Source organism: Pelecanus crispus, chromosome 1, assembly GCF_030463565.1.
Source record: "Pelecanus crispus isolate bPelCri1 chromosome 1, bPelCri1.pri, whole genome shotgun sequence".
In the NCBI taxonomy this organism is placed as follows: domain Eukaryota; kingdom Metazoa; phylum Chordata; class Aves; order Pelecaniformes; family Pelecanidae; genus Pelecanus; species Pelecanus crispus.
In genome coordinates, this window is record NC_134643.1 from 157,688,074 (window position 1) to 157,701,970 (window position 13,897).

The 13,897-nt window shown below is 36.8% G+C and overlaps 1 protein-coding gene across 1 annotated transcript in view; it reads left to right on the top strand.

The window, feature by feature from the left end:
* CCDC138 (coiled-coil domain containing 138) overlaps positions 1-13,897 on the top strand; it is a 39,004-nt gene that overhangs the window by 12,051 nt on the left and 13,056 nt on the right. Inside the window, exons 8-13 of the mRNA XM_075722483.1 lie at positions 333-410; positions 490-600; positions 2,771-2,935; positions 3,378-3,494; positions 5,265-5,457; positions 9,373-9,549. Of these exons, the coding sequence (XP_075578598.1) occupies positions 333-410; positions 490-600; positions 2,771-2,935; positions 3,378-3,494; positions 5,265-5,457; positions 9,373-9,549 (841 nt within the window). The remainder of the gene's footprint in view (positions 1-332; positions 411-489; positions 601-2,770; positions 2,936-3,377; positions 3,495-5,264; positions 5,458-9,372; positions 9,550-13,897) is intronic.

Consider the following 13,897-nt stretch of genomic DNA (forward strand, 5'->3'; position numbering starts at 1 on the left):
GAGAGGTAGTGGAATCTCCCACCTTGGAGATATTCAAAAGCCATCTGGACATGGTCCTGGGCAGCCGACTCTAGGTGCCCCTGCTTGAGCTGGGGGGTTGGACCAGATGACCTCCAGAGGTGCCTGCCAGCCTTAGCTGTTCTGTGACTCTGTGATTTGTTGAGGAGGTAGATGATGATTTTGTTTCTATCACTTTACATGCTCAGAAGAAAAAAATTGAACTTAAATAATTTAGCTGCTCAGCAATCACATCAAAGTATTTCAGTGATATAATTAAGTCAAGAAGTGAGTTTTGAATCTACAGATACTTTAATGTTTTCTGATTCTTTCAGTTAAATGATGTAACTGAGCTGAACAAGAAGTTGGAAGGTCAAGCAAGAAAAGTACAAGCTCGTTTAGAGAATCTACAAGTAAGGTTTGTTCTTACATGTACCTGCTTCCTTTATAGGTAACAAGTGAAATATAATTCATTGTTATATTTTGTTGTAGAGGAAGCATGAATTTTTAATGGTACAGAAGTCTAAGGATATATGTCAAGTGGTGCAACAAAGTAAACCTGTCAAGCAGGAAAAAGTGATCGTAACATCAAAAATTGCTAAGGTAAGAATTGGCTAAAATGAAAGATTCATTCTAAAGACATTAGGCAGTGGAACATTCCCTATGTATCTGCTAGAAATTAGAAAATGTAACTTCCAATTTTATTTTATGAGTGAATTAGTTACAGTAAGAAAAGATACAGATTATATTGGGGGAAAACTGACAGTTATCAAAGAGTTAAGCTTGTTGCTAAAGACGTCTGTTGGATTTCATATTGTGTTTGTATATATTTTTATTTATATGGTATGTTTTTCTCTTCCTGTCACATCATCTTTCATCTGTCAATTAAAATCATAACCTGCTTACACTGTAACTGGCTTCTTTTGCTGTGTCAGAGCAAATCTTAAACTTTCTGGTTGCTGCTCCAGTACAGCACTGTTCTTATGAATAACACTAGCTAGAAAGTAGTCAGTCAAAGGTATCAGATAAAGAATTTTAATCTTGCAAGCCAGAGGTGATTGTACAATTGTTATTTGTTTGAAAAGTAGTCTTTAATGAGGGAAAGAGTATAAATGCAGTTCCAAAATTATCACCTTATTCTCCTTAAAATATCTTCTTACATCACTTAATGAAATGCTTTCTGTCTCTATGTTGTTCCATTTAGTAGCAAGTCCTCTGGTAGTACTCTGCCAACATCTCCCAGCTGGTAATGATTTTGCCCAGCTAGAGGCTAAACTGTGACATGGGAAAGAGAAAATCACACCATCCTACTTAATTACATCAGATGTCTTAAAACTGCTGTTTATATATAGCCAACATATTTCTCCGTTTACATAGGTTTTAGTGTACTTTGGTTGCAAGTGAAATATAAACAGTATCAGTAGTTATAGTTCTGAGTGAAGAGGAAAATGGTTATCTGAAGGTAGATACAAGAAAACTTTTGAAGTCTTTAGAGAACTGTTTGTGCAGCTTGTCTTCAGGTACCTATGGATCTCTTTCATAGAGTATTTCACTGCAGTGTAGTACAGGGACGGAATGACAATTTAATGAAGTCTTTGTTCTTTTTCTAACAATGCTAGTTACCCAGTTAAATTTTAATAACAGTGGATTATATGGTCTAGTGCGTTGAAATGAGAATTTCCACATGCAATGGACATTAAAGATTTGCTTTCTCCTGTAATTCATTTGGCCAGAATTATAAAATGGAGTGATTCTGTATGTGAAAATTTTTTCCCAGGCCTTTCATAGCTATTTGTCTAAGTACAAAATAAATTATGTGTGTATTTTTTCACACCCAGAAACCGTCACAGATAGTACCTGTTCTGCAGTGGGGAGGGGACTGAAGTGTGCAACAATGCAGGGTTCTTTTTGGATCTCTGTAAGAAAGGCCTGATAACAAACAGCTTAATGAAATAGCTATTCCAATAAGACAGAATAAGAGGAGGAATATAGATAGTGAGTAAATAGTACATTCCTTCAGATGCTGGCAACTTTGTGCAGCATCAGATGGAGCCCAGGTGAATTTTTTCCAGGGCATGCTGAGCAGGCCCTGTCCATGGAGAGAAGATGCTCCTTTTTGGTCATTCAATGTAGCTTTGTTACAAGAAAACAACTCTATTCATGAAGGACATTCACAGGAGAATTTCTTGTTGCCCTTCTAGACACGGGCACGGCCAGGCAGGAGGTGTGATCGCCACTGGGTACCAAGTGGGAGCTGCCTGCAGGCTCCTCTTACAGTGAGCTGACTGAGTTTATCCTGCGGCCAAGTACAGGGTGAACTGTGCAGTTGACTGATCTGTGCAGCACAGCACAGGCTGCGCCGGCTTAGGTTAACTGCCATGTGGATCTCCGACTCCTCAATGTACAGTGGTCTCCTGGTCAGGATCGCCACCTTCCACCCCTTGATCCACATACAGTTTACCTTTTCCAGAGGTATTATAAGTTGCAGGTTCTATTAATAACATGCAGGCTTGCCAAACTCTGGGTACAAGACCCAAGAGAGCAGACGTGGCCTGTTCAAGATCATGATTTCCTCAAATATAATGTTTTCCACAGGCTCCCAATATGGTGACTTACCTCCCAGATTTTATCAGGCATGTAGTCATCATCCATTAAATTATGCATAATATTTCAGAACTAATGTACTCTCAGATATTTCAGTCTGTTACTATTTTGGCTTAGAAAAATCATTAACTTGAAAGCTGAAGTATCTAATGTTGTGGATTTATTACAGCTACCGTTGAATTCACAAGTTTATGAGCTCTTAACTTTTCTTATGGATTGGATCTCAGACCAGCACCTTAGCAAAATAAAAATACAAGAAGAAAGAGAGGACAGTCATAAGCTTCTGGTTACCCAGACCTCCAAAAAAACCTGCACCCAGGAAAGGTGTATGAAGGTAAAGGAGTTTAGATTGTTTGCTTTTGTTAATATGTTTTTGGATTTATGGGGTTTGTTAAATGATTTTGAGAATGTAACAGGTCAGCCTGTTTTATACATGCTTTGGATACAGTAATTAAAACAAAATCACTCTTAATAAGTCAGTATTAATTCTGGCAGTGAGATATAATAGATAATTTGTCATTTGTAAAGCATACGGATCATTTTTAAGGAAAAGTGTGGTGTTCAGTCTCAGCTTGAGACTTTCAGCATTTTATTTCAAGTCACTTCTGTCAGCTGATAATTTGTTACCTGTACTGGATCTGCCTAGTGAGTATTTGCATATGTAATCTGTTAAACTCCAAGAGAAAGTTGGGAGTTTTGTTCATTTTTCACTTATGGTTAGCTTATACGGTAGTTTCATATACTGCATGTAATTTTACTTTTGTATATTTTTACAGCTTTTGCCTATAGCTACTGAGCAACTCCAGTGGATGCCATTTGTGAATCCTAAACTACACATGCCTGTGATTAAATTTATTTACTGGTCTATAAGACAGCTAGACAGTGGTATTCAGGTAAAACAAGTCATCCTCTTGCAGTATGTTTTTTTTTAAAACTAAATTCCCAGAAGATATTAATGGATTTTATGTTTTAAATACATACGGAAAGTAGATGTTTTCAGGTAGTATATATAAAAGAAACTCTGCTGTCTTTGCAAAGCATAAATTCATAGTATTTACCACAGATACATGGCAAATGAAAAAAAAATTCTTTTTCAAGTTATTTTTAAATTTTGCGTTGTGTGTCTGAATATAGTTTTCAGAAGTATGTGATCTCTGTTGTGGTTTCGAAGCATCTCAGAAATTATATTTTTATGTATGTATTTACAAAACTTTTGCACTAAAAAGGCAGTATTTTTAGGTTCACTTTATGCATGAGATTTGTTGAAATTGATGGAAGTGTGTGGCAAAGCAGCAAAGGAATTTTGATTTTTCTGTTCTCTACTGTCTTGGTTTTGGCTGGGATAGAGTTAATTTTCTTCCTAGTAGCTGGCATAGTGCTGTGTTTTGGATTTAGTAGGAGAAGAATGTTGATAACAAGCTGATGGTTTAGTTGTTGCTAAGTAGTGTTTACACTAGTCAAGGACTTTTCAGCTTCCCATGCTCTGCCAGGTGCACAAGAAACTGGAAGGGAGCACAGCCAGGACAGCTGACCCAAACTGGCCAAAGGGCAATTCCATACCATATGACGTCATGCTCAGTATATAAACTGGGGGGAGTCGGCTGGAGAGCAGCGATCGCCGCTCGGGGATGGGCTGGGTATTGTTTGGTGGGTGGTGAGCAATTGCATTGTGCATCGCTTGCTTTGTATATTATTATTACTATTATTATTATATTGTTATTATTACTACTACTGTTTTACTTTATTTCAATTATTAAACTGTTCTTATTTCAGCCCAGGAGTTTTCTCACTCTTACTCTCCTGATTCTCTCCCCCATCCCACCGGGGCAGGGGGAGCGAGCGAGCGGCTGCATGCAACTAAGGTTGCTGGCTGGCATTAAACCAGAACATCTACTCAGTGTCTAACCCCAAGATATTCCTTACTCCCTTTGACTAGACTGCTATAAGAAAGTACTTAGCAGTATAATAAAGAAAAAGACAGTAACCATACCGTAAAGACTCAGTATAGTGCATAGTGTTGTCAGTACTGCTTTTGCTAAAGCAAAAGTAGGTCACTTTTTAAATATCTTGAGTTTAAATTCAATAGAATAGTAAGCTGTTGGTTTTAGTGCTAATAAGAAACTGTATTTTAAACGAGCATATTGTGAAGTTAGATTCTGAAGTAATATTTCTGTATAGTTTATGACGACAGGTCTAATAGATCTTACCTGTACCGTGTTCTTAAGGTTCATGTTTAGACCTTTATTCTGTAAATGCTTTTACAGGATATAACTTCAGGCAACTTACAAAATAAAGTTGACTGAAGCTGAGCTTGTTCTGGAACCAGAGGCAACTTAAATAATGCCAGTGTATCAGGGGTCCTCAGTGACTAGTCTCTTTGTGAAGTATGTGTTGATAAGGTGCCATGATAATGTTTTTCAACTGTTTTTGGAACGCAAAATAGTATTTCCTATACAGATTATGTTCCAATATACGGTCAAATCATTTCCCCTAGTGATTAAATATTAAATAGCAACATTGGTAGTGTAGGTTAATGGTTGGACTGGATGATCTTAAAGGTCTTTTCCAACCTAAACAATTCTATGATTATGTATCTCTACATAGTACATAGGATTTTAATGTGGTTTAATGTTTACACTAACTGTGTGCATTGTTTGAAACAGCATGCAACAATGACATCGACAATGAGGAGACTCGGGGAAGATATTTTCAAAGGCATAGTAAGTAAGGGAAACTCATATAGTTCTTCTGAACAGTCTACAGAGAGTAAATCAAAATCGGCAGCTTTCTTCAAGAGTTCCTGTATGCCTTTGAGGTTTCTGTCAACTTTAATTGTTCTTAAAACAGTGACACAAGGTAAGTTCTGATTTTTTTAAATTTATGTACTTATTTCAGTCATGTGCCTGGACGAAAAACATTTCAGTGATACTGTAGCATCTATTATGCTTTATTAGTGAAAAGTGGTTTTACTTGAATTTTACTACCTTGTCAAGCAACATATACTGGAAACAAGTATGAATCTTGCTGTTACTCATTTCATGTTGGAATTTATGTGTTCCTTTTAGTATGATGACTTCTTGTCAGACAAATCAACATTTCTGAAGAAGGGGAAAGAGATGTTGGTAATTCTGTCAAACTGCCGCTACAGCAGTGATTGGATTGCCAAGATCTTTACTGCATGGAATGGCACAGATAGTTGCTCTTTTATAAACTTAAATAAGTAGCAGATTTTGTACAGTTCTAGAATTCAACTGTCCTACTTGAGCTAGTAGGTTGTTTACCTATCCCCCAAAAGGCTGATCAGCTGCAGTGTGAAGTGTTTCTTTTCTGACATAGTTACACCTTTGCTGCATTTATCTTAATAGATAAATGGGATGTTCATAGGTATTCCTGGTGTATCTGTAGTCACACAGAGAAAGCCACATGTATAGTGGATTATAACTGTTAGATTGAATTGTGATATAATATATCATTGAAAAATGCTACTCTGAAATTGTCAGTTCTTGATATCATTGTCCATTCAGATTTCACTGTTAAATAGACTTATTTACAAAGGCACCATGTTCTGTTTACGTAAAAATATTTTAGACTTCAAAGACACCTCTCTAGCATGAAAAGTGGGCTTTTTATCCAAAATCTTCCAAAATTCCTATGTTGATGTAGCATAGTAATGTACTTTGTTAACAAGGCAAAAGCAACCAAGGTCATATCACGAGATAACACAGCTCTGAAAATAGTGACTTCTGCTTAGTTTATGACAGGTTACTCCACTTGTGCAGTTTTCAAGATGCTGTGGCAAATCTTCTCAGTGGGGCCTTCTTTGAAAACAGATATAATCTGAAAAGACTAAAACATTTTCTTTAAAGTGATGACAAAAATGGAGTGTTTCTTGTGAGATTTTTAATGCTTTCCTTCCTTATCCTTTTGGCAAGGAGATTGGTGTGTACTTTTCTGTCAGAACCCAGAGAAGAAAAACCTTCAATCAATCTGAGAGCTATTTTTAAATTAACTTACAGATTAACTTTAGTCACTTAAACAAATTCTTACCTATTTCTAATTTATATATGACTTCTTTGAAAACTTCAACAGTAGTATGTAATCTGAATTATGATTGAAGGTTCTTAATTCGTAAATCTGCAGATTTTATGAGTAATCCCAAAGAATGTCTTATTTTGACTTCTATTATTAGCTTTCTCTTTTGACTTAATTGTTTTAATTCAATAATGGTTTCAATGATTGCTATGAAGCAATTTTATTCACCTATGCAAGAGTCCATCACCATAAAAGCAGCAGAGTCGATAGGTCCCCTCTGAATCCTGAATGCAATGTAATTGCCACGTATTATCAAGTTGAGCTTCTGACTATATAAAGACTTGATATTTTGTGTATTTATTTCTTTGAAGAAAAATTCAAATATCCTCTTAAACAATATAGTCCAGACAGCCTTCAATGTCTGTTAGGGGATTTTATATCTGAAACAGCTACATCATTTTGAGCTCACACTTCTGCCTTTTGTTAACCAAAAAGAATCAGGGGTGTAAGGGGGCATCACGGGATGAGTGATTCTTTCCTTTCACTGTGAGGTTTTTTCCGTTTCCACTTTGTTCCCAGGATCTTCCCACCTTTCACACTAGCAGAAAATGTATAATAGGAGTGTAAAATAGAATTCTCTACTTAGAAACTATATAATTTTGTGTTGGCAAAGAAATAAGGGAAGGTTGGGTATTCCCTGCCTCATGGGAGAGGGAGAGGGTAAGGGTTTCGAAGTAGATGCTACGAGTTAACAAGAATCAGATGTGTCTGGACAGGGTGAGAAAAAAAACCTGATTTGTTAACTGCTGCCTTCAGTTATGAAGCCTTTTCTCTCTTTAAGGGAAATAGGGAGCAAGAGTTGTTGCAGATCCTTTTTATGGAAGTCAGGCAGAAAACCCTAATTACATACCATTAAAAGCAAGTGTAAGAGGTGATTACTGCCTACCTGCAGCAACTTAGGAGTACTGTGGTGCTGCATAATGGATTTTCTGCAAGAATAAGTTTTACAAGGATAGCATAAGAATGAATGTATCTGTAACACTTTCCAACTCTTTGTGATACTAACCATTTATTTTTCCCTTTCAAAGGCATTTTAAAAGCATAGATCATTTTGATAGCAAATAATTGTTCAGTGGGGTTATGACTATGAGCAATCTGATCTAACATCAGAAATGGTCCTGCTTTGGGTAGGAAGTTCCAACCTAAATTATGCCATTATTCTGGTTTTGCTATAGCTTGTTCTCAGAATGGTTTGTATTTTAAAATGTCTTTACTAGTAACACATCCCCTCTGCTAGTAACACAAAGGGATGGAGACAGGTTACAGAGATGTTAATTTTCAAGGTAATCCTCCAAAAACATGCCGGAGTGTCAGAATCGGATGCTTACTTTGCCATCTAATTTTTTTCACTCTCTTGCATGAAATAGGCCATTTCTTAGAAAGCAGAGATCCACATCACAAAATTGCTGCAATCTCTGGCACCCTGATTGACACTAACAAGGGATGCCAAGGATTTTAAATCCACAGATAATGAACAATGTTCCTGATCATGGAAGTCACCCTTCTAGATTAGATGGTTAAGCAGATTAGGATATATTTATGCTTAACTGACCTGTGTGGTATTTATATTGTGAGTATTTACAGTAAACACAGGATTTAAACATGGTAGAAGACCCCCCTGACATCATTAATGAACATATGCAGTATTTCAGCTGTTGGAGGGAAGTATTTCAGTCAAGATATTTTGGTGAAGCATGATAACTACTCTTAAATCGAGACTCACATTTCTAGAAAAGTTTGGTAAAAAGGATGTAAAAAAATTGCAATACAAAAAACTTATTGCAGAGACTTACCTACCCTAAGCAGATGAATGCTGTTGATTAGAATGAATCAGTTTAGCTTCTCATGGTTGCTTTTTACTGGTGGCTTCTGTACCATGGAAAATACGATCTGTTGTTAAACATATGTCAAATATCACTGTGTATGAATTTTGATCACTCTGGCCACATGGCACTAATGATCTAGTGATAAGGTAGCACATTTGGTTTGAACATCTATTCCATTTCCTTCAAAATGTCAGTATCCAGCAGATGGCACTGTAGTTAAACTTTTGCTATGGGATAAATTGTTTCCTTATACTTAATTTTCTGTGCTCCAGATGATCAATGCTATTCCAAGATACTAAGAAATATTTGACATCAGGAAATTAAGAAAATTAGATTGGTTCACTTAATCTATGTTCTTGGTATAATTTAGTGCACTCCACAATGGATGAGTATATAAAATGTATGCACTGAAACTTAAACTACAGCTTTTTATAGAAAGGAATGGTAGTAGTTTCTCTCATGAAAGTAATTTCTCTTATTCAGACAAATCAGCCCTTGACTCCTTTAACAGAGGTTTACCAGATGTTGAAACCAACATTGACTCAAACTATGCAAGCTTGTGATTTCTTTTCTCTTAAGCAAAATATTAGAAAGGTTTTATATTTGTAAGTATATTTGTATATTTTTCTTCAACATATGAGATGTAGTTAGTCTTTTGCTCCACTCACAACAAATTTTTAAGGAATAAAAGCAGGCAGAGGATGTCTTTAAATAAAAATAAAATTTAATATTTTCAGCCATTTAACTTTTAAGTATATATCTGCAACAATAACTCTCAGGATGGCTATTCACATGTTGCTTAATGGAACTATGATTATAGAAATTTTATTGCCTGTATTCTGATATCTTTCAGTGGATTATCTGGCTCAAGCGTTTGATTCCCTTCGCATAGACTTGAAGACAGATGAAGGGAAGGCCTTATTTTTGGAATACCAATGTGTACCTGTCATATTAAGTCACTTAAAAGTATCCAGTAGAGGTCTGCTTTCCAGTGCTCTTGATGGATTACTTCAGATGACCACAGAATCTGGTAAATTTGGGTAATTAAAAATAATTAAAATATAAAATCATGTTGAAAACAGGTGAGGTAAGCATAAATACAGCATAAAATAGCACGATTTTTCTGTATAAATAATTTAATCTGGTGTTAGCATTCATTTGTATCATGTAAATTCCTTGGAGACATAAAATATATTTCTGAATTGTCTGTCTCTTTGAGTTATCTTGTCTTCTCTTCTCCCTCTCAGCACGTATGCTTTATATTTTGTCCCGGTTACTTTCTCATTTATTGGTGTGAATTTTTTTGTTGCTATATTTGGTTTGGCTTTTCAGTTTGTTCCCCTGTTTCACCTTGCTGATGTTTTTCTTTGAAGACAGGCTGTGCCAGGGAAGCCATATCATGAAAACCTGCCAGCAGGTGGAGATAAAAAATAGGCTTTATCGAAATTCTTTTTCTAGTTTGAACGGACAGCTCATCCCCAGTCATTTTTCACTTTCTAATAATTGGAAATGGCATTTCTAGAAGAGATGGTTATGTTTTGCTGAGTTTTACTGTGCTTAGATGGTTATGCTTTGCTGAATTTTACTGTGCTGTGGCCCTATAAAAGGGTTAATAATCTCATTTGTCACGGTGCTCTTCCAAGTGATACAGGCTAAGAATCAGTTGATAACCAACTGGATGAACACGAAAGTAGTGAGGCATTCCAGTGCCATGTTGAATAAACCTTGTGATTTTTTTTTTTTTAAAGATAAAAATCACTCATTGCCTTTTAAAACAGAAAAGGGGAAGGGGCTGCTGCTGCTTTTGAAATGTATATTGTTATTTTGGGAGTATTTTTTTACAATGCATTGTAGTGGTAAAAATAGAAAGCATGTTTGACTTGGGATGGAACAGCATTGAGTTAAAAGCCATTTTGTAGTGAGATAAGTGTCAGAAAGATTTAACTAAAGTTTTATTCTTCCTTGCAGACTCTTTTTCTGACCATGTAGTTAGTGTAGTCTTACACTAAACTATTCTTCCTAATAGTCATAACTATGATTGGTAGAAGTGATTGGGCAAGACATAGTTGTAAGCACAAAAGTAACCTAAGCAGGGTGGATGGTGTCTGGTATTATTTTGGGTAAAGCCAGTAGTGGTACCTCTTCTGTTACCTAGGAGTAGTCATTCTGATATGCTAGATGGCTGCAGTGTGAAGAATAATGGAGATACGTTGTGAGACACATTTTGCCTTGTTGCTTCTCAGAGAAGATGTATATATGTGAAATCAGGGAAGGAGGAGTAATGTTTAATTGAATTGACATTTAATTGAAAGTGTATTTCTCAGCAGCTGAGTATAAAGCCTTATGCAGAGCCTTTCTCTTTGGTAGAATAAATTGCCAATACACAAGTTATAGGCGTGTTCTGCTCTTTTCTAATACATAGTTAGTGTTTTGCAAGAAATTGTTAACAATGAGAAGTAGTATTGTTGATGGGAAATCGTATTTTCATTCCTTTGTAAGTTTCCTATTAATAAGTCATTAAAAAACAAGCTAGAAGGCGGTAGTGGATATTCAGAGGGCTCTCTGCGTTACATTAAAACAGGAATTTATGCTCGATTTTAAAGCTGTATTGGTGTGCAGCCTTAGATATGAAGTCATAGGTAGCTGGCCATATGCTAAAATATGGAATCACATTACCCAAAAAACCAGCATTTTACCAACAGGAGGCAAAGTCTAGGCTTTTATTTTTTCATGTAAGATGTGCAATCCTAGGCATTCTTTCAACTTGCTGCAATAATTTTCTGGCTCTGCGGGAGTATTCCAATATTTTTGTTCAAAAACATTATCTTTAGAGCTGAAGTGATTAGAAATTAAGTTGGAAAAAAGCCAGTGCTTTTTTTTTCCCCAGATATTCTTTTCTATAACTTAATTTTTTAAGTTTTAAATTTTTTGTGAAGTGTTTTTACAGACTCAAATTTTAGTTGTCCAGACTGAAAGATGTGAATCAGATATGAAATAACTACTATGTTGCACTAGACCTCCCTGTAACTGCAGGTACCTTTTGTTATCATAAGCAATGAATGCTAATGGTTCTGTATAGTCCAGGCCTGTCTGAGGTCCTCACGTAGGTTGTCTTCCCTGGAAGAAATTACCTTCTTTGTGTTCCAGAAATGAAACCTAGATTTCCCTCCTATATTAAGGAAAATTACTTAAGCTGCATATGAATAAACTATCTACTGGTCTAAGATGGGTATTTCTGTGCTTGGATAGAAATTATAACAAGAGAGTCTGCAGTACTGCTTAAGCCCATTGACTGATTTGAATCATAGAATCATAGAATCGTTTAGGTTGGAAAAGACCTTTAAGATCATCCAGTCCAACCATTAACCTACACTACCAAGTCCACACTAAACCAATCAAGGGTAGACTAGACTAAACCATGTCCCAGAGTGCCACATCTACCCGTTTCTTGAACACCTCCAGGGATGGTGACTCCACCACCTCTCTGGGCAGCCTGTTCCAATTCTTGACCACCCTTTCTGTGAAGAAATTTTTCCTAATTTCCAACCTAAACCTCCCCTGGCGCAGCTTGAGCCCATTTCCTCTCGTCCTATCGCTAACTCCATGGGAGAAGAGACCAACACCCACCTCACTACAACCTCCTTTCAGGTAGCTGTAGAGAGTGATAGGGTCTCCCCTCAGCCTCCTCTTCTCCAGGCTAAACAACCCCAGTTCCCTCAGCCGCTCCTCATAGGACCTGTTCTCTAGACCCTTCACCAGCCTTGTTGCCCTTCTCTGAACACGCTCCAGCACCTCAATGTCTTTTGGGTTTGGTATGCACATTTTCAGATTTTAGATCAGTATCATTGCTTTTGGCTTCATAGTATACCCTGTACCATAGGTCCAGGATCCAAGTTTCCATTGCAAGTTCATACAACATTGACAGTGCTGATAAGGCATTCAGTTACTTAAAACGTGGTGTCAAATGCCACAGTTGAGGCTTTGGTACCATCTGTTTGCTATCTATATACAAGACCTTAATGGCAAATTAAAATTAATAGTCTCACTGCTGTGCATTTTGCTGGCATACAGCCTTTCATACACTCCCTCTCCATTTCTGTTCAGGCGTTTCACATCAAGAATCTAGGAGAATCCTGACACCACCATTTCAATGAGAAATGGTGGAGAACTGAAAGATAACATCCTTCAATACTTTTTTTCTCTGTCTACCTATGGTGTCCTTATTATATGCTCATCAGTCCTGGCCAGTGCAGGATATGCATTCATACACAGTATCTTCTACTGTTCTGATTGTTGCCGCCTTCTGTTAGATTATTTTTTTTTTTTCACAAGAAAGAGAAGGATCAGCAGGCAGAGGTGGAGGAAAAATTAATTCTTGAGTGATTTAGTTGTCTGAGAAAGCTTGCTAGATCATAAGGTGATGCACAGGATGGCTTCAGGGCATTTCAAAACCTGAAAAAAATGCATGAAATTGAGATTCTTCAGTTCCTCCTGGGAACTGTGGCCATAAAGCCAAACAGTGTGTTAAATATTCTATACTCATTTTTTGCCTTGTAGGCTGGGAATAACATTTAACAAGGAATTTTTTGGTAGTAGAACTGCAGTATCATTTTTTTGGCACTTTAGAGATGCCATTCTTTCTAGGGCTTTATCTGCACGAGGTCAGTATCTTATGGCTACTATTTGGAAGAGAATCAAGCAACAAGGATCACTTCAAATAAGTTTAGTTTTAAAAAAAAAAAAAAAAAAAAAAAGAAAGAAAAGCAAAAGGACAGTAAACCAGGATTTGTTTGGTAAGATCTACTTCTCTGTCATTCTCTAAATGTGTGTTGACACTCACCATGTGCTTCTGTCAAGGTAAGGCTAACTTTAATAAAACAGGTTGTTTGTTTTAAAAAAGACAGAGCAGTGGGAAGAAGTAAAATCTATATGGTGAGAGGCAGCTGATAGCCAAAATCTCTCTGTATCATGCCGCCTTGTATGCAACATGCCCGCACATATTTTTGGATGTTTGGCACATCCATGCCCTTAAGACTGTGGCTGATGAAGCTAACTATCAGGGTTGGAGTTCAAGCCATAAAAAATACTTCATTTAAAGATCAGTACCCCTTCAGTTCAAAGGCTAATGAAACTCTTTGCTCGTTAAGAATTTGGAGGTCTTCTGTGTTTCCAGTGAGCTTATGCATTCCACTCTGAAGGAAGAAGCAGATGATGGTTTTTTGCACCGCGCAGCGCAGTTGTGTGAGGTATAAAGGAAGAAGCATAGGTTAGTACACCAAATGACCCCTACACAACTTCTAGTGACAGACTTTCAGGAAACCTGACTTGGAATCTCCAGGTCTAACAAGAGCGAGAAAGTGTGAGCAGTGAATATTACA